Here is a 20,755-nt window from a genome sequence, read left to right on the forward strand (position 1 = left end):
CACTGTTGTAGCTAGGGCCTGATGGATTTAGCGGTTTTCAGGCAAGCTCTCTTTATATGGGTATAAATGATATCTGTTTCGAAACACAATTTAACATTTCTCTCCCTCATTGGCATTACATGTCTTACAACTACTCCTACACTTTTGACGTGTTTGAGCAAGAACAACGAAAGGCTTGCTGACCTTGGAATTTAGAAAAGAAATTGTTTTGTATTTTAAATTCTCTTAAATTATAGAATTTAAATCCCTTTAATCTAGACCAGCCTTTCTCAATGGGGGCTATATCCCTCGGGGGGGGGGGCTGACACATTTGAAGGTGGTCACAGACTAGAAACAGTTCTTCACACACCACGTTATAAGGTTCATTAAGTGGCTTATATAATCCTGATTCGGCATATATTTCTTTCATATTGAGTTTATGGCTGTGGCAAAAAATAAAAATAAAATAAAAGGCTGAGAATGGCTGATCTAAACTTTAGGAAGGTGCATGGGAGGGTTGTGTTATTGACTGGAGTTTCTTTGTCCTGCCCTCACAGCAAACATACTGATTCAGGAGTAAACACCATTTTGTTGCAGAAAAATATATTATTTTTTAAATATAAATCAAATAAGCATCTGTAATCTTGCATATGCCTGGTCAGCTCCCCTGACTGGAAAATGCTCTTGAACATGAGAGAGAAAGGATATTGAAGCCACCAACATTGGTTCTGAGCTGGAGCCGTGGATTTTAGCCCTAAGGTTCATTCCAGCTGCCATATGTTTTGACAACAGCTGCAGAAGTAACAAATTAAAGATAATGTAATTATCTGTGAAGAACAACAGTGGGTGTGGAGTTAGTAATGCAGCAATTAAGATGCATTTCAAAAACATCATAATGGACCCTTTTAAGGATACAACATTTCCTAATCACATTTAAGGACATTTTTAGAGGTTTTCAGTGGAATTTTTCAAGTATTATTCCATTTTCATCAACCCTATAATTTTTTTTAAGTAGAAAGAAAGCAAAAGTAAGAACTCGTTATTTAAAATTCTAGTACACATTGTCACACATGGCTGGTCTGAATGGGCTTTGCAACGTGTTAGATTAAGAAATTCTCATTGGAAAGTAAAATTTCAAGCTTTGGATCCTTGACACATAGAGACACAGAGTGCTGCCTGGCAGTGACTCGGAACATTGATCCACCAAGCCCAATATTGTCAACATAGAGCAGGAGCAGCTGTCTAGGTTTTTAGGTTGTGTTATTTCCTAGGTGTACCTGGAGACTCCCAAGCCAACCTCAGATATGCAGATGATACCACTCTGATGGCAGAAAGTGAGGAGGAATTAAAGAACCTCTTAATGAGAGTGAAAGAGGAGAGTGCAAAAAATGGTCTGAAGCTCAACATCAAAAAAACTAAGATCATGGCCATTGGTCCCATCACCTCATGGCAAATAGAAGGGGAAGATATGGAGACAGTGACAGATTTTACTTTCTTGGGCTCCATGATCACTGCAGATGGAGACAGCAGCCACGAAATTAAAAGACGCCTAGGGAGGAAAGTGATGACAAACCTAGACAGCATCTTAAAAAGCAGAGACATCATCTTGCCGACAAAGGTCCGCATAGTCAAAGCTATGGTTTTTCCTGTAGTGATGTATGGAAGTGAGAGTTGGACCATAAAGAAGGCTGACCGCCGAAGAATTGATACTTTTGAATTGTGGTGCTGGAGGAGACTTTTGAGAGTCCCCTGGACTGCAAGGAGAACAACCCTATTCATTCTGAAGGAAATCAACCCTGAGTGCTCACTGGAAGGACAGATCCTGAAGCTGAGGCTCCAGTACTTTTGTCATCTCATGAGAAGAGAAGACTCCCTGGAAAAGACCCTGATCTTGGGAAAATGTGAGGGCAAGAGGAGAAGGGGATGACAGTGAATAAGATGGTTGGACAGTGTCATCGAAGCAATCAACATGAATTTGACCCAACTCTGGGAGGCAGTGGAAGACAGGAGGGCCTGGCGTGCTCTGGTCTGTAGGGTTCCTGAAGAATCAGACACGACTAAACGACCAAACAACAACAACCTGGAGACACCTGGGAGCCTCCCATCTAGGTACTAACCAGCTCCTCAGATTTCAAGTGGGATGTATTGGATAGCGTGATGGACTTACTCAGGAGAACAGGGTTCAAATCCCCGTTCAGCCATGGAAAGTCACGGGGGGAGTAGAACTGCTAAAACCACTCCTTAAATATCTCACTTTGAAAGCCCCGGTAAGATCACTTTAAGTCAATTCTGGCTTCATAGCATGCAACAACAGCAGCAGCAAAGTCTCTAAAATCAAGAGAAATTGAGTGTGTCCAGAGCAGGATGTGGTTCACCTGGGCAGAAGAGACAGATGTTGCCCTCTTAAGTTGTTTAACCAAGCCCCCACCACTCCTCCCTAGTTAAACGAGAACACTGGCTGACTCTTACCTGGGAAGGAGCATTCCCCCCTCCACATATGTAAATCCTAAATCTAGCCTTGGGAGGTGCATGAGAGGCTTGTGTTATTGACTGGAAATACATCCTGGAACATGTCCTCCACCACCTCCATCCATGGAAGTCCCACCAACTGCAACACGGCTCCTGCTCAAGTGTTGATCATCAAGAGAAGCCTTCCTCTCAGTCCCGCCACCTGCACAGGTGCGTTTGGTGGGGACACGCGAGAGGTCCTTCTCTGTGGCTGCTCCCAGGCTTTGGCACTCCCTTCCACAGGAGGCCCGTCTGGCCCCATCTTTACTCTCTTTCCACAAGCAGGCGAAAATCTTTCTCTTCTGGCAAGCTTTCCCTGAGTGAATGGCTGCTGAGTGGGGTTTTAAACATGGTTGGTAGTACCTGTACACTACTTTACTGCATTGGCTGTGTTTTGGTGCTGCTTATGTTTTTTCATATCGTATTCACCGATCTTTTTACTATTGTATACTGACTGCTATTAGCTTAAATACTGTCTTTTAATGGTTGTAAGCCACCTTGGGTCCTTTTAAAGGAGAAAGGTAGGTTAAAAGTAGTTTAAATAAATAAATTAAATAAACTACCTAAATCCTGCAGCCAAGCTGACTCAATAAGGGGTGGTGGTGTATATAAACAAATCCTTGGAATAAAGACCTTCAATAGCCTGAATCCCGAGCCTCCACCTCTCCCAAGCTCTCTATTTTCACTACATTTAAAGCAGGGCTGTAACTATGGTGGAGTGAGTAGGGCTCTGCCCCACATCATTCAAATCTAGAATCACCAACCTCTAGAGATGAATGTACTGATGAGTGTTAGGAAAATAATCGTCATCACCGTTCACTTTCCTTCCTTCAAAAGCATTAAGCTTCTCTTCTCTCTTTTTTTTTGGGGGGGGGGAGGGCATCACACTCTCCCTCCTTTTTCATGGCCTTCTCATATCCATGCCTTGTAATGTAATGGCTGTTAGGTAGCGCCCTGTTGTCTGCTGTGTTGTAATGGCTACTTGTGGTTCTAGTTTAAAAGCAGAGTTTTATCATCCATGCCTCACCAAGTTCTGCGGAGAAAAAGAGAAACTAACAGAAACCCCAGAAATTAATCTTTGCCACTCTGCTACCAATGCTTCCCGTATCTTTCTGTTACATCTGGTTTTTTTCGATATTAAACAGTTGATGATCCGTTATCGGGTTATCCCACATTGCCCAGCAGTTGGTTTCCCCTTTACTTTCATTTCTTCCTCTCTCTCTCTCTCTCTTTCTTTTCTGCTTTAAACCGTGCCCTGACGTGTCAAAAAATAACAGGATGAAATTTTTTCTGTCTTCCAATATCTGTCCTACGTGTGCATTATATCATGTTTTGAGGGCGGCTGGAGACTCCAGGGAACAGGGGAATTTATTTATTTATTTATTTATGTATTTATGTATTTATGTATTTATGTATTTATTTATTTATTTATTCATTCATTCATTCATTCATTCATTCATTCATTCATTCATTTATTCATTCATTCATTCATTCATTCATTTATTCAATTATTTATTTATTTATTTATTTATTTATTTATTTATTTATTTATTTTGGGATAATCAAGGGTCAAAATCCAAACTAATTCAACAAAAGTTACATTTTTGCACAGTTTTTTTACTTTCAGCTTTAGCTGACTGGAACTATTGGCATGCACAAAACATGTTACCTTAGATGAAAGAATCACTAAATCAGGGGTATGAGCTAAAAAGCTAACTCAGACCCTGGTCAAAGGGATAAGATCAGATGAGAGAAGTTAGTTGGCATTGCTCAGTAAAAGGTGTGCATGCTAAACCAGTACTGCATGTAACTTCTAGATGGCTGTTAGTGGGAAGAAAATAAAATCAGTGGATTTGGGTTAAGATTTAGGTGCATGCTTTTGAGGATCTAGACTAGACAGACAGATGGGGGACTTTGAGCTGCATTTAATGAGGAAATAGAAGAGGAAAATAAAAAGTTTAAGTACATAATTACATCCCATCAAGTCAATTCCAACTCATGGTGATTTTTTTTCAGGGTTTTCTAGGTATAGGGTATTTAGAAATAGTTCACCATAGCCTTCTTCTAGGGCAGGGGTGGGCAATTAATTTCTGTAGGGGGCCACATGAAAAATCTGAACTCTGTTCGGGGGCAAACCAACTTTACTTAAAAATAAAATGAAACAGTGATGTTATGATTGTTTTTATTTAAAACTTGTTAATCTTCACAAATACTAAAGAGGTTTTTTTTGCGGTATGTTAAAGATAAGCAACTGATCAACTTTAGACAAAAAGCTATAAATGGTTTTGATGTTCAACTTGTTCATTGAGAGAAATCCAGTCTGTCTTGGGCTTGAACAAGTGCTTGAACCCTGGACTCACGGGCCATATGTGGCCCTTGGGCTGCACTTTGCCCAGGTCTGTTCTAGGGGCACTGTGGGACTGTGCAGCTTGCCCAAGATCATACAGGCTAGAGATGTATATTCCAGTGAACACATGTGTGTGCAGAATTAGGAATGATAATTCTGCATCTCAAATTTTATTTGGCATTTAGAAATTTTTAAGCAGCTTTTCCCTTTGTTGTCCTCAATCACTAGGATTCAATTATCCAAATTTAATATATATGTGAGAGAAGCTCCAATCCAATTGCTAGTCCCAATGACAGCAGTCCCACTGAATCTATGGAAACTTGATAAATAGGTCACTGTGGATACAGACTTCCGTCCATCTGTCTATCTGACCCACTGAATCAATGGAACTTACATTTAGTGCTTACTCGCCAAATTCCCACAGATTCAGTGGGACTACTGTACAGTGGCATTTCTTGTACTCGTCTGTTTCCATTCTAGTCATGTTCTCCTTTTAAAACAATAAAATATTGAAATAATAATAATAGTTATTGCAGGATGTGATCCTTAGGTCCAAAAGGGACACTTTCCTCTCTAAGACCCTCATGGATTTTTGTGTATAACAGACAAGAGTTGCAACTGTGCAAAATGTATATGTGGCAAATTAAAACAATACACGGTGGAATCAAGTAATTAAAAACTTTTTAAAAGAGCTATGAGGAAAAAGAGTGTACAGCGACAAAACTGAATAAAATCAGACATATTAAAACAAATAGTGGCAGTTGCTTAAAACGCCACCCACCCATCCTTAAAAGTGCTAACATTCTGGATGTTTTGATGGTCTACAGAAGGCAAAGGATGTCCATGTCTGGGGGCCACCACCAAATGAAATGAAACCCTGACGGGAAAGTTAAATGGGCAAAAGCAACTCGTGCAGAAGGCAAAAACCAAAGAAAGATTTAAAAAAAAGTAAAGAAGACAAAAACAATGTGTCACCTTAACGACTAACTGCTATATTTTAATGTGAGCTTTCATGGACAAGTCCGCTTCCTCAAATATATGAGTGGGACTCGTGCCAAAGTCACGCCTTCAAAAAAATGACAGGAGGCGGACATATGAGGAGAGATAAGTGCTTAATTGATGCTTCACAGTTGGGCAGATGTGTTCTTTCTGACCACAACCAGGAAAAGAGAACCATCACCTGGTAGGGCAAAACTCTACTATTCACCTACCTGCATGTTTCTTTTCCTTTTATATGCTATTCTCTCCCCAGCTTCAGTGTTTGCCTGTTAACTAGACCCTTGGTTTGGCTGTGGCATGTTTGCATTGCAATGTTTAGCATCATCCTCAGAGTCATGCTTCTACCTGTCTTCCCCTGCTGCATTTCTTTCCTCTCTTATTTATATCTTGGTGGGGCAGAGAGTGGAAGTGTTACCTGTTGAATTTTTGCCTGCAGCAAGCTCTTGCTTGCCTATCCTGCTAGGGAAAAGAAAAAGAATTGAGTTACTTTGTCCTGCCTTTGTGTGTGTGTCCTGCATTATGGATGCAAGAGATTGGAGATGTTTGCACTCTGCGCCAGCTCAGAGACACTCCTTGTTTCATCCTATCACCTAGAAGAAAATCGTGGTGCTATAAAAAGAAATAATAAGTGTTTCCAGGCACCAAGTGAATATTTTGTTTCACGCTTCAATCTCCCTCCCTCAGGCCTAAAGCTTTGCCCCCCAGGAACTCAGATCTATAACACTGCCATCCCACAAAGCCACTTCCTTTCCATATACAACGGTCGCTTCTTCTTTTTTCAGTATTTCAACACTACTGCCACCTTCTCAGTTTCATTTACGCCTTCCTGCCTGGCCAAGTAAAAAACTGAGGTGTGGCACGCAAGAACCTTTCCTCAAAAGCCGGGCCTTGTTCCGTCCTTCCTGGAAGCCATCCTAACAAAAGGTAAACTGGGGCGCAGCTGAATGGGTGGGAACAGCAGGCTGAGGGGAGCATCACGTCAAGATTGGGAGGGATGGTAGAGGTGTGCCTGCAAAATGGACGGGGCATGTGGGCTGTGTTTTGGAATGGCGTTAGTTGGGTTTGCTTTGCATTCTTCTTTTTCTCCAAGGGCCTTGGGGTGAACTCACTACCTTGTGAGATAGGTTAGGATGAAAGAGATTACGTAGATCTATCTGCTATTATCAAAGCACCCCAATCCACTTCCCTCTTAATCCCTTTAAATGCCTCTTAATCCCTTTAAATGCACCTCTTAATCTCAATGTTAGGGACAAGCCATTCCCCCATGTGCTACCTTCCAGATCTCTCTGGGGCAATGGGAGTTGTAGTCAATCATATCTCAAGGGTACCAGACTGAGGAAGGCTTGCACTAATTGCCTCCTGCTGGGATTAAGAGATGGGCTGAGATGAAAAGGGTGGCGTTACGCATGGAGACGCGGCGACACTTCCCGTGCAATAGGGTGAGATGACAGAAGGAGAGGGGAAGGCAGGGTCTGGGTTTTTGAAAGTGCTGGTCCTGATGTGTGTGGTGTGTTGGGGCTCTGCTCCAGGCATCAAAGTATCTTGGACCGGTACTATAGTATGCGCCAAACGTGTAGAACAGCAGATTTCGGACTTGCAGGGTCCATTTTGGTTTTTTGCTAGAGACCCCCAGATCTACAAAAGACATGAGCCTAAAACTAAAAAATTCAGAACTTCCACAAGTTCTGTGCCCTCGGAACTGTCTGTGTTCCCAGTTCTTTAACACAAAAATATGTACCCAGTTTCCTTTATTTAAAATACTTTCAAGTCATTTTGTTGCTGCTAAAACCGGAGCTTGGATAGGTTAATTTAAAAGGCTACAATTCCCCAAATTTCCCAGTCAACATCTTAATATTGGCTGGCAAATTCTAGCAGCTGTAGTCCAAAGACATTAAGCTTAGATGTTCTAGCAACATGTTTGTTGTTATGTGCTGTTGTAAAGTTGTGTCTGCCTCATGGAGACCCCATGAATGAACAATCTCCAAAATGTACTGTCCTTGACTGCCCTGATCAGTTCTTGCAAGCTCAAGCCTGTGGGTTCCTTTAGGGAGTCAGTTCATCTTGTATTTGGTCTTCCTCTTTTCCTGCTGCCTGCAACTTTTCCCAGCATTATTGTCTTCAATCCCTGCCTTCTCATGATGTGACCAAAGTAGGACAGCACCAATATTTTTTGTCCCCAGAGATAGTTCAGGCTTCATTTGAAATAGGACCCACCTGTTTTTTTCTGGCAATCCAGGGTACAGTATCTGCAAAGCTCTCCTCTAGCATCACATTTCAAACAAATAATTTTTCCCCATCAGCTTTCTTTCATGTCCAGCTTTTATACCCATACATAGTGATCATAGACACAAGAGTGTGGATTATCTTGGCCTTGGTCTCCAGTGACTCATCCTTTCATGTAATGACATTTTCTAATTCCTTCATTGCTGCCCTTCCAAGTCTCAGTTTTCTTCTGATTTCTTGGCTGCAGCCTCTCTGATTCATGATAGAATCAAGGTATACAATATCTCAAACTATTTCAATTCCTTCATTGTCAACACTAAAGTTGTGTAGTTAGAAATTTTTCTGTCCCCCATGACTGTTGCCGTACAGAATCATCCCATGTAGGCTTTTGTTCCACTTAAAACAAACATATTAAAAATCTTGTAATCCAGACTGCTTCATGGCTACGTTTTCCACACAAGAGATGCTGACTACATTTCTTAGTATTTTCACTGTTCCTAAAGGCCGAAAGCCATTGCATGGATGTACAGTACCATGACATTTTTCTTAGTCATTATTTCCAAGCTGACAAACTGAGTGAAAGTGTACGCCCCACCTCCCCCTCAGTCTCTCCCACGTTTTCCTTTGATGAGCTTCCTTGAGTTGCCTCAGAAGCGACAATGAAGCACTGAACTTTGTGTGTTTTTGCTATCTTGCTTCCTTTGTAACACCCGTAAGGGGAACCCACAGATATACATCAGGGGAAGACGAGCAAATGCATGCTTCCAGTAATGCACAAGGAAAATGCAAAGACAATGTGCTTTTTTTTTTTTTTTTTGCATCTATGGCTTAATCAAATTAAAACCAAGGATGGAAATCTGGAATGACAAATAACATAGGCTGTAACCACATTGACAAAAAGTGCAGGAAACGTTACTGGATTTGGATTTCTGATTCATGTTGTTGTTGTTGATCTCATGACACAAAAGCAAATACAAATCAATCTGGTATCCCCCCCCCACTCACCCCTCAAATCCATAGTTTTTCCCTCCACTCTTGAGGCTTCTTCTTTTTTTTCCAGTAATAGATCCATTCTCATCTGTTCAGGCATTGTGATAACTTGAACCCAATACAGAAAAGTGTGTGCTGTGGTTGGCATAACGGCATGGCAGCTGATGGAGGAGGAAGATCCATCCCTCCTTCATCCACAAATAATGCAAAATAACAACAACAACAATGTATTCACGAAGGCTTTCACGGCCGGGATCTAATGGTTGTTGTGGGGGTTTTGGGGCTCTTTGGCCGGGTTCTGAAGGTTGTTCTTCCTAACGTTTCGCCAGTCTCTGTGGCCGGCATCTTCAGAGGACAGCACTCTGTGCACCAGTTGCACTAGGGCACCTAGACACCAAGAGAAGAGGCGGGGGAGGAATTTGCCACACTGTTCTTGTTTACAGCTTGTTAAGGCAGTTTGCCTCCACACGTCCTGCAGAGCTACAGGAAAGCTATGTTAACAAGTTGTAAACAAGACAGCTTTTTTCTACTGCTTATGCAGCCAGTTAATGTGAACAGACCCAAGTTAACTCAAATTCCCAGTATGACTTCACAGCGAGTGAATCCACACTTCTCTTGCTGCATGGTTGTACCTCTAAATTAGGTGTTTCCCCTTTACACCTCCTACTCAGTTATCCTGAGCTGCTACTGTATTTGCCTATTACATTCTTTCTTTTCCAATCACTTTTTTGCATCTTTCAGTTCCTCTGGTTTTGCTAGTTAGGATATGACCTAAGCCTGCAGATGAATGGGGATGTGAGTAGCCAGAAATTTGTCTCCCAAACTGTTAAGTGCCAATACATACGGCAACCCATCAGTGGTTATAAATGTTTTGTTTCCTTTGTCTCAGACAGCAATCAGCTTGCTTCCTGTCCTTCTTCCCAAACAGCACTTTATAGCATAAACTGGTGTTATAAAATTCCCCAGGCCTTGCAAAGTTATAGATAAAATTAGATAATTTCAGCAATAGCACCCCCACCCACCCAAGTTGTCGGTTACCATTATATAGTTTCAGTGATGGCACCGCTTCTAAAACTATATAGTTACAATTATAAGCTACAGTCATGGGCAGTGTTGTAGAGTTTTGAATTTGTGCTAAAATCCCTCTTTGCTATGTGGTAGAAGGACAGAGATCCACAGAGGAGATTAGCTTCAGGTTTCTCAGAGATGCACCCCTTTCTCATTTACAAGTATTTAAAGTCTCAGTAACTCACCCTGAGATATTTGTAGGAGAAAAAGCACAAAAAAGTCTACTTACAGTTGATTGAAATTACAGACTTGTGCATTTTACTGCACACATACTTAACAACCAACTTGAACAGATAAACACCAAATAAACAGTTAAACCACACCACTTCCAACAGACTAATGAGAGGGAAGGAACACTTAGCGCAGTGGTCCCCAACCTTGGGCCTCCAGATGTTCCTAGTCCAAGAACATCTGGAGGCCCAAGGTTGGGGACCACTGACTTAGCAGAAAAGCTGTCAGCCCAGGAAAGCGGGGAGGTAGATGGATAAATAGCAAGAGGTGGATGCCACAAATGTCGGAGCATGTCAAGAATAAGTTCAAAACTACTTCTGCAAAATAAAAATGTCATGATTACTTGTCATCTAGGGGAGAAGAAAGCTCTGGATGACCACCCATTCTCTTTGGTTTCCATAGGTTTGTAGCAGAACTGACAAACCACTACCAATTGCCATCTTGAATGACTCTTAGCCCCAGGGTGGTGACAGATTTATATTGGGGGGTCAGGCAACTGGTACAGCTGCAGTTGGCCAGAGTACAGGTAGTACATATATTTTACAAGTGACATCTGGAGCAGCCAGGATGCAAAACAAGCCTGTCTCTCCCCGGTCAAGTGGTCTATGTCCTCTGAAGCTTCGAGAGAGCAACACACACATCCTTAGTGGGGAGAGAAAGTCATCCTTAGCCAGCTGATCCTAATGTTCCAGGGCTTGGTTGACATGATGGAGGGCATCATGATGGGACAGTCTAGGTGGACGGGGGATTCCACAGAGGGAAACAGCATCTTTTTCTGGCCTGAACCTTTAACAAACTACAGGGCCTGCTCCACTACAGGAAGGATGCATTCTAGCAACCCCCTTGAACCCTGAATTAAACAGTGGGCAATAGATATTAAGCAGCAGCCAGAGGAGGAGGGCAATGCCCACCAACCTTCCATTCCATGCAGCAGCAGCTAGTGAAGAAAGATTGGCTAGCGCAGAGGGGGTTACACAGAGCAGGAATAAATTAGCCATGTCCATAACACCCCAAACAGCAGTATTAACAGTTGTGTTCAAGAGTCCAAGTTCCTCATCCCTGCGGCAACAGGGCAAGCTTTCCGAGGCACTCAAGTATGACAGGGGCAAGTCCTCCAGAGACACCACCCCAAAGGAAGAACGCGACAGAGGCAGAGGCATGTGTGCCGAGGAGCTCTGCAAACCACATGAGACCCACCCCTTAGTGTACAGACTCCGGAAGGTCCAAAATGCCTCAGGAAGATTGTTAACTGGGACTGGTTACAGGGAACATAAAAACCCCCTTCTTACAACAGCTCCGCCAGCTACCAATATGTTTCCGGGCACCATTCAAAGTGCTGGTTTTTAACCTATAAAGCCCTAAATGGGTCCAAGCTTTCTAAAAGACCACGTCTCCTTCTATGAGATCATCAGGGGGACTTGGTGGGGAAATGGGAGAGGGCCTTCTCTGTTTCTGCTCCCACACTCTGGAATTCCCTCCCATGGAAAGCCAGGCTGGCCCCATCTTTGCTGTCCTTCTGGAGGGAGGTGAAGACCTTTCTCTTCAGACAGGCTTTTCTTTAGTGACTGGCAAACTGAGAGGGGGTTTTCAAATTGGATTGTTGACTCTGCTGCTTTTAAGTGTGTTTTTAGTATTGCTTTTATTTCCTGTTTTTAATTGATGCTCCTTTAATTCTTCTAAAATGTTTGCATACTTCATGTTTTTAGCTTTCAAATATTGCCCTTTTGATCATGTAAGCTGCCCTGGGTCCTTCAAAGGCACGGTAAAAATATTTTAAAGAAAGAAAGAAATAAAATTATAGGGCTGAGAACGAGCCTGTTTGGGGATGCCCGGCCAAGTTGGCAGGGAGGCTGCTGTCCATCAACCAGTCTGCCCAGTGAGAAAGTAGTGTTCTCCCACAAAGGGGACATTGTCAGCTCACATTGCTTATGCCTGGAATCTGGATCTATAGAAAAACCTATTTTCCTTAAAGTCAACGTACCTTTGCTGGGCTTCCCTGAAGTCCCGTGTAAGTAAGAGAGAATGGCACACTCTGCTCACAGTATGTACAAGGTATGCTATGCTTTCGGCTACTGCCCCCTCCTTCTGCGTCTTTCACACTTCTAGCTGCTACTCTAAGGTTGTGCTTACTCACTCAACGGTGCTGTGCTCCATGCTTTGGGCACAGTTCCCACCCACCACAGGCTATTTGTTGCTTCAGTCTGCCTGCCAGGGTATTCACCAACCCTCCAGTGCAACCTGCCCTCTGCTTCCCCAGGGATGCTGGCCTTTCCTGCTGTTATTCCCACTCTTCAGGATTCAACCAGTATGCCCAGTTATGGCCATTTCATAATACCCAGGCACTGCTGGCTATTTGTGCCCATTCTTTTGGTTTGGCACAATCACCGGGAAGGTGTCAGAAGGAGAAATCCTTTCAAGATGTTTTACCTGTTTCTGTCTTTTCTTTTTAAGGGGGATATAACAGCACAATAGTGTTCATATCTGAGTGTAATGGAGCTCTAGATATCCAGGAATTCCAAATTTTTTAAATTCCAAATTCTGAATCCAAAGGGCTGGAAATCCAAATTCTGGGGGGAAAAAAATCCAAATCCAAATTTTGGTGCTAGTGTGCAGTCCACCAGAGTGGACTGGTAGCCCAGATAGGCAGGGTATAAATCAAATCAAATCAAATCAAATCAAATCAAATCAAATCAAATCAAATCAATCAATCAATCAATCAATCAATCAATCAATCAATCAATCCCTAATTCAGGTTAATGCCATAGAACTCTTGCTCTTTGATCTTTGCAAAACACCGTTCTGGGGGGAAAATGCTACAACTTCCTTTGCTTTTGTTCTCAGGTAATTGTTGGTGCTTGCTCTGCACAGTGCTAGCCCAAAATAGCCAGCACTCTGGAATTCTACTACGATGGAGACACCAAGATCCTTCCATGGGCAGATATTTGGCTACAGCATCCTGTTTGGCTTCTATATACTTTTAACTATGGGCACCCCTGTTAGAGGAGAAGAGAATACCAAAGTTTCAAATCCTGACAGCAGTATCATGCCCAGTGTTGTCACTGAGTCCATTGTCACATCTGAACAAATGGAGAATGGAAGCAAGACATCTCTTCCAGAGGACCATCCTCATTCTTCATTGACTTCTCCTACGGTGCTTTCAGAAGCAACTGAATTATCTCCCAAAATATCTAGCCACAAAGAAACGAATTTAACAGTCAAAAAGTCTCCACAACATCAACCACCCCCCAAAACTGAAGAGTTGGCCTCCCAACATGAAGAAAAGGTTTCAGAACCTTTGGTCCCATTCACAACGACACTACGTTTTCCTGCCCAAAGCAGCACTTCAGCTGAGCAGGGAACTATACCTCCTGCTATTAACACCCAGAGCACCATTGGGCAGTCAATCATCATTACAACAAAAGCAGGCATCATAGAAAAGCCCCTTACAACCACTGGCGGGGTGAAGGCTAAGGTCAACACAACGTTGAGGAGTAAGTTCGACCTGAAACCATCAGAGAAGCCAAGACCAACAGAAAAAGAAACCAAGAGGACAACAACGTCCAGACAACACGTGCCGGATGACAATGAAAAAACTTCCTCCACCACCCACAGCTCAATCACGGTGGCTTTTAACACAAATGGATCAGAGCTTAATTCTTCTGAGCCACAGTCTTCAGGGAACAGCCACACTGGAATAATCTTGGCAGTTGTCTTCTGCGTCTTGTTTCTTCTGGTCATCGTTGCTTTCTTGTTTCGTCGGCGCCAGCGCCGCTCCGGCTCTACGAATTTCAACGCGGCCGGATGGGCTGGGCAGGTTGCCCTGCCGGATGACTCGGGCTTGGACAGGGATACAGAGCAAGGGGCCGTGACAGGGCCAGCAGGGGAAGGGGAGACAAGACGCAATACCCTGGTCACCTTCTTTGGGAAACGTCAGTCGAGAGTGCCTTCGGTGGCCATGGAAGATATCAGTGGAAAAGGAGAGCAGGAAGAATGCCAGCAGCTGCTCAATGCAGGTGCTGGCACAGCCTGTATTCCAGAAGGCACTGGGGAAGCCAATGGTAAATTAGCAGAGGGCTCCATGAAATCTTCTCAGGAGGTATCCGCTTCTAGCACAGCCAGAGAATCCTCTTAAACAATCAGTATAGGACACACCCACTGCTTAGGCTCCTCCTCCTGCCCAGTATGCCCATGTCTTACAACATTGCAGTGCTCTTACAGTACCACATTCCTATGTCTTATGCCTCTGACAGTAGGTCAGAAGTGAGAGACATTCTGGCCCAATCTGCCTCTCCAGGATTCTCCAAATGGCTGTGCCCCCTTTTTCCTATTACATTGTTGTTTGATGGTTTCTCAGGTCCTGCATGGAATTTTTTCCCATTCAAAAATGCTGAAATGTCGTTCTTAAGGCTGAGGAACCGGCAATGAGAACATTGAGCTAAACTATTGTGGTATTTTTAGCCCCACCTTTTTGCTGTTGGGCCTGCCCATGACTGCAACGCAGCCCTCCCAAGAACTTTTTTGAAATGGAGGTTGACCCTCAGGCTTAAAAAAAAAAAGATTTATTGCCCTTGGAACAAATGGCAGTACTCTGCCTTCTTATTTTCATCACCTTGATCCATGGTGTGCGGTTGGAAGAGCAGGAGAGAGTGAACCTCTTGCTCCGCCCTTGTTCAGAAATTTGACCACATCCCTTTTCCTGTTGATATAGAATACGTAGGGTGGAGACCAACGCAGAGACAACTCAAACCTTCCCCATCTCCCAGGCACCTCCACCAAACCTCATTTGGGTGGTTTCCCAGGTTTTGTACGGAAAGCACTGTGGGTCGGGCTTTAACATCTATACATGAGTCTACATAGGGGAGAAAAATCTAAGTCTGCAAAGAAGGTGCTGGTTGTGGATGTTGCGTGAGCCCTGTGGCACAGCGATTAAACTGCAGTGCTGCAGTCAAAGCTTCTGCTCACGCTCTGAGTTTGAAGCCAACAGGCTGGGCTCAGGGTTGACTCAGCCTTCCATCTTTCTGAGGTTGGAAAAATGAGTTCCCAGCTCCCTGGGGGGGATATAGTTTTCCTTGCATAATTATGTGGTAAACCACCCAGAGAGTGCTGTAGCACTATGGGGCGGTATATAAGTCAGGACAATAATAATAAGGCGGTTTTGTTTGTTTGTTTCCAGAGAGCTATTTGATTAGAGTTTTCAGAAAACAGTTCTCAAAACCGATTGGCTTGCTGCATTATGATGACTAAAATGGCTGTGGGTGACTCATGGGCCTTTATGTCTAGAACACTCTTAACACACGAGGAGGAATGAATAGGAAGACTATCCACTAGCTCAAAGTTTCAGTCTTGTCATTTCAGTGTTTTTTTTTTCCTTTAGGCATTCCTGAAAACCTCCTAAATCTGGAAGTAAAATGTATAGAGGCTTATATACTGTATATATATATATATTTCCCCCTTTTTAGTGCAGGTAGTGGTGAGTCAGGGATCTGGATAGAGAGCCAGCAATTAGAAGTTCGATTGCCCATTTTGCCCCTTGGACAAGCTGTGCAGCCCCCGAGCACCCCTCAACAAGAACAGTGAACGGCTTCTGAACGCTAGGAAACCCTGGGAAGGTTTGTTGTAAGCTAGAATGTACTTGGCAGCACATAATTATTCTTAACCCTTCGAAAAGGGCTTACTCCTTTGTATCATCTCAAAAGTAAAAATTTACCATAATTTAAATCACTAGGTGGATTCCCCCCCTCCCAGCTAAAAGAGCTTCTGAACAATATAGGTGGAAAAGCAAGGAAGCCAATACACAAAAGTAAGTTTTATTTAGAAAAAAACATTGTTTACATTCTGCCATATAAGAGATCAAACAAGGGATAAAATAGTATTTTGTCCAGTACATACAAAATACATTTGCCTCCGTAGATACAAGGCGTATTGGAAATCCTGGCAGGCTAAATTAGCTCTGCTTGAAAGACAACTCATGTTTCAGGGTTTTTTCTAGGTGACCATTCCTTGATCTTGAATGACCACAGTGCCTTGTGGGATGTAATCAATCACAAGCCATCCAGACAAGAACTGTTTTGCTAAGATACAGATTTATCCTCTGTACAGTTGGATCCCCAAATCTGTGGCAGATCAGTTCCAGAATCCATCGTGGATGGCTGAAACCACAGATATGAGGGAACTTGACATACAAGAGAGTGGGACAAAGGCTGCAAAGAGGTGCCCTTGTATGTTGTATGTGGAGTTAAATTAAACTGTGGATATCAGTCCTGTGGATATGGGGGCCCTACCGTATGTCAGAAATTACAGGGCAATCCTGTGCATGTCTCCTGAGAAGTAACAGGCGTTTCCACTCAGGTCAGTCAAAACCTTTACTCCCAGATAAGTGTATACAAGATTGTGAAGATACTAGATTTCTTACTAGCAGGTCTTTAGAAGCTAGATCATAGTCATCCTAATATACCAATTACAGGTACCTCCTATATGAAAGATGAATTAAATCAAAATGGATTGGTTAGACAGCATGGGATTTGAGATTCTAGTAGAATAACCTTTGTTTCTCTGGAGCAGCATTGTGAAATGTTAGTTAGTTAGTTTGTTTTAAATGATAACTCCCCAAATAATCCAGCCATCATTGGCTCGTCCAAAAGGAAAGCAGTTTCCCCTATCTCTGGTATGAAGCAACAAAACTGACAGCAACTTCTGACACCTTCAAGACTAATATCTTGTTCCAGCATAAGCTTTTGTGAATGAACTAGAGATCATTTTAAATCAGATTCACCTGCTGGGCTCTAGTCTCAGAAAAACCTGTACTGTAATAGGTCTGCTGGTCTTCAAAGTGCCAGAAGCGGTGGTTACTGTTTTTGGTGGAATCAGAGATAATAATCATCACATGCAAAATAAAAAAAGCAAAGTATGCTTTGTTTTAGAATATGCAGTAAGGGAATGTTTCTGTGTCTTACACTGTACTAAATTGAATTCACTGTCATGGCTCCCTACCCATCCACCCCCCCAAAATTCCCCCTGCAGTTTTCTGAAGGTACAAGAGCACTACAGGAAAAATGCCTTGATTTCCAGACCAAGTTACAGATCCCAAGATTCCTTAGAGAGGAAGCCAGGGCAGTTATTTGGGCTTTTGCTACAATTTAATCCTGTATTTAGCCTAACCAGCCACAGTACTGTATTCTCCTGCACAAGACCCAATGAACTGAATGGGAACTGCTGTGCTAGACCCGGTGTACCATTGCTGCATTACTCCCCCCCTCCCCAACCTCCCATTCGGCTTCCTGACATCTCTTCCTGTGAAGAGTCCACTGTAGATTCTAGTGCTGCTCAATATTGTTTTCATATTTTGCAGAAATTTATTTTCATGTGTGCATTTGGCTGCTTTTAAGTGTACCAATAAAAATGTTTTAATTTTGGAGAGTATAGCCTACGATGAATGATGTTGCGACCAATCGATCAGTTCAGGCAATGTGAGTTCATATTTATTCAAATCAGGATGGTGGTGACAAGAGGGAGGAATGGGGAGGAACTGGGATATTCCAAACTCTTTCCTACATTTAAAAAACAAGGCAAGCAGCCTAAGGCCTAAAAGCGGAGTGGAAGGAGAAATGCGTAAGTATTCCTCTGCTCTGACAAAAGCTCAACACTGTGTTCCTGTGCTCACACTGGCCATGAGATAAGACAGACAACCAGCCACACAATGAGAAGCCTTCTGGATTGGACAGGGGCACTTCTGTAATTTCCATTCTATTCCACATTTTGCTAGGAAGATAGCCCCCATCTCTAATCTTTTTTTAACCTTGTTGGTGGCTGTTTTGATTGGCAAGTCTATTATTATTATTATTATTATTATTATTATTATTATTATTATTATTATTATTATTATTATTATTATTATTATTATTATTATTATTATTATCATCATCATCATCATCATCATCATCATCATCATCATCATCATCATCGAAAAGCAGGTAGGTAATAGATAAAGCTGCTTGCACCCACTGCTTTTACCAGTGAATATAAGGGCTGGAATAACTGACAAGTTCTAGTCTAGAGTCGCTATTTAAACTACATATTTAAACTACTTTGTAAAAATATAATGGCACTATGGGTACTCTTCTATGAAGTCAAAGGATCCCATTTGCTACAAGATTGTTGTAGATCTTTTCCTTTCCCCTCTCTTTGAGTAGAAAAAGCACACCTTTACAGCCCTGATAGACTGGGTGACTGCAGTTCTTTCTGGGCTATCAATGGTTCAAAGGTAGAGACAACAAAAACAGGGAGCTTATTTATTTGCCTCTTATATCTCATAATTCCTTCAAGGAGCTCCTAACAGCACACACAGTTCTTTTCTGTACTTTAGAACATCTCTGAGAGAAGTTAAACTGAGAAGCAGTGACTGTCCCAAGATTACCTAGTCAGTTGCATGTATGAGTGATGGCCAGAATCTGGATTTTCCAAATTTCAGATTAGACTCTAATTACTTTGCCTCATACAAGGACAAATTGGTGGCATATGAAGACAAACTTTAGATCCACAGCTGTTCATTCCCCCAGTCCCCCCTCTCCAGATGCCATATTTATTTTCCTTCCCACTAGAAACAATTTGAAAGTCAACTTAATGAGAAAAGGAAAGATTACAAGGGCAAGGGTGGGAAACACTATCCTTCCTTTATGATCTGCTGGTGGAAGCCCAGCAAAACTTTGGATCTGATGGTCACTCTGAGACACAGATTGTCCTCCCCTGATCCCAGGCCTGTTAGATTGCTCTCTCAATACCTTTAAATATTAGACAACCATCACTTACATCCTGGCTATTTTGCAGTACTGTAATTCAGTGCATCGTAATAGCAGATCTCCACAATATTAATGGCAATAGAATTGATTTAAAATACTCCTGAACAAGCCTTCTTATGCCCTGGGCAACTGTCCAACACCATTCTTGCTATATCCATGTCCCTCAGTTAGTACTGGACATAAATGACTTCCATAATTTCAGATAAACTATATTTCAGTATACACAGCACATCCCATAGAGGCTCAGTCGGACTGAGATCTGGGGAATTTGGAGGCCAAGGCAATATCATGAAATCTTTGTCGTGTTCCTCAAACCATTCCTGAACAATTTTTGCAGCATGGCAGGGTGCATGATCCTACCGAACAAGGTCACTGCCATCATGGAACACGATTGCCATGAAGAGGTTTATGTGGCCTGCAACAATCCCCAGGTAGTTGGTACATGTCAAAGTAACATTCACATGAATGCCAGGACCCAAGGTTTCTTATCCAAACATTGCCCAGATGTTCTAAGTCATCTAGCCATCACTATTTGGTCCTTGTCAGTCACTCAGATCTTTTCACGTGCCCATTTTCCCCGCTTCTAACACACGGAATACAAGAAATGACTGTTCACTTACTGCCTAATATATCCCATCTCTTGAGAGTTGCCATTGAGCAACGATATTCATTTCATCTGTCAGTGTTTAATGTTGTGACTGATCATTGTAAGCACACAGTATACAACACCTGTATTGAATCTGCCACGTCATCTACCTGGCCTACACTTTCCTCTGTATCCTTCCTTGCCTACTAAACCTAATGTTGTTGCTAGGTAACCACAACTATTCTCCCATATAGAAGAACTTCCCTCCAGATGGGTTGGGCTGCCATTCTCATTGTTCCCAAACAGCATGGTGATTATCTCATCAGAAGGTGACCTCCTTTGATGAAATACCTCCAGATGGCGCTGGGTGCCAAGCACGAAGCAGGAGATGAGTCCAACATGAGGAAGATTTAAATAGTCTTCAGGGTATAATTATTCAAGCAGAGGCCTGCTTGGGCATAATTAGGCTGGCTTCCTTTGCCATGCTGCAGTTTTTCTGAGGCAAATTTGTAATGCATATAGAGACAACACGATACATGAAGTTTCCTCCACCCATGGACATAAGCACCACCAAAGATGCAAAATAATACAATTTTAATAACACCTCTTAATCTTAAAGGAAACAATGACATGTGAAGATCAAAATTACTTGACCTTGTACTGTATATCCTCCTGTTGTTTTCCTTCTACAAAATTACCATTTAGGAGGTGTGTCTTGTATGCAATTACCATTTAGGAGTCGTGTGCTGGGACTTCTGTGGTGGAAACTGGTCCTTGTCAGTGTGTGGACACAAAATCAAATTCCCAATTAGGGACCCAACACAAGTTAATGCAGACTAAGTATTACACCACAATGGAGCCTTAGGCATCACTCTGGAAATAAGCTGGAATGGGGCATTTTCCCCGGCTAACCTTGCACTCCTTCCTCCATCTATTAACACTGCCTCTTTTTCCTTTTGCTTAAAACTAGCTCAGTATTAATTCATTGATTATATGGTGGATTTAAAAGAAACAAAATTAACAGCCTCT

General features: G+C 42.5%; 1 protein-coding gene across 2 annotated transcripts; it reads left to right on the top strand.

Annotated features, from left to right (window-relative positions):
• The first annotated feature begins 5,918 nt into the window (after nucleotides 1–5,918).
• SPN (sialophorin) lies at nucleotides 5,919–17,759 on the top strand. 2 transcript variants are annotated; one of them, XM_020798880.3, is made up of 3 exons: nucleotides 5,919–6,017; nucleotides 6,616–6,757; nucleotides 13,187–17,759. In XM_020798880.3, the coding sequence occupies exon 3, from the start codon at nucleotides 13,254–13,256 to the stop codon at nucleotides 14,475–14,477; it is 1,224 nt and encodes a 407-aa protein (XP_020654539.3). In that variant the 5' UTR covers nucleotides 5,919–6,017; nucleotides 6,616–6,757; nucleotides 13,187–13,253; the 3' UTR covers nucleotides 14,478–17,759. The 2 variants fall into 2 exon arrangements, with proteins under 2 accessions (XP_020654539.3, XP_020654540.3); XM_020798881.3 differs by lacking the exon at nucleotides 6,616–6,757 and having other exon boundaries at nucleotides 5,922–6,017.
• Nucleotides 17,760–20,755: the final 2,996 nt, after the last annotated feature.

The sequence above is a fragment of the Pogona vitticeps genome, chromosome 6 (assembly GCF_051106095.1).
Source record: "Pogona vitticeps strain Pit_001003342236 chromosome 6, PviZW2.1, whole genome shotgun sequence".
NCBI lineage: Eukaryota > Metazoa > Chordata > Lepidosauria > Squamata > Agamidae > Pogona > Pogona vitticeps.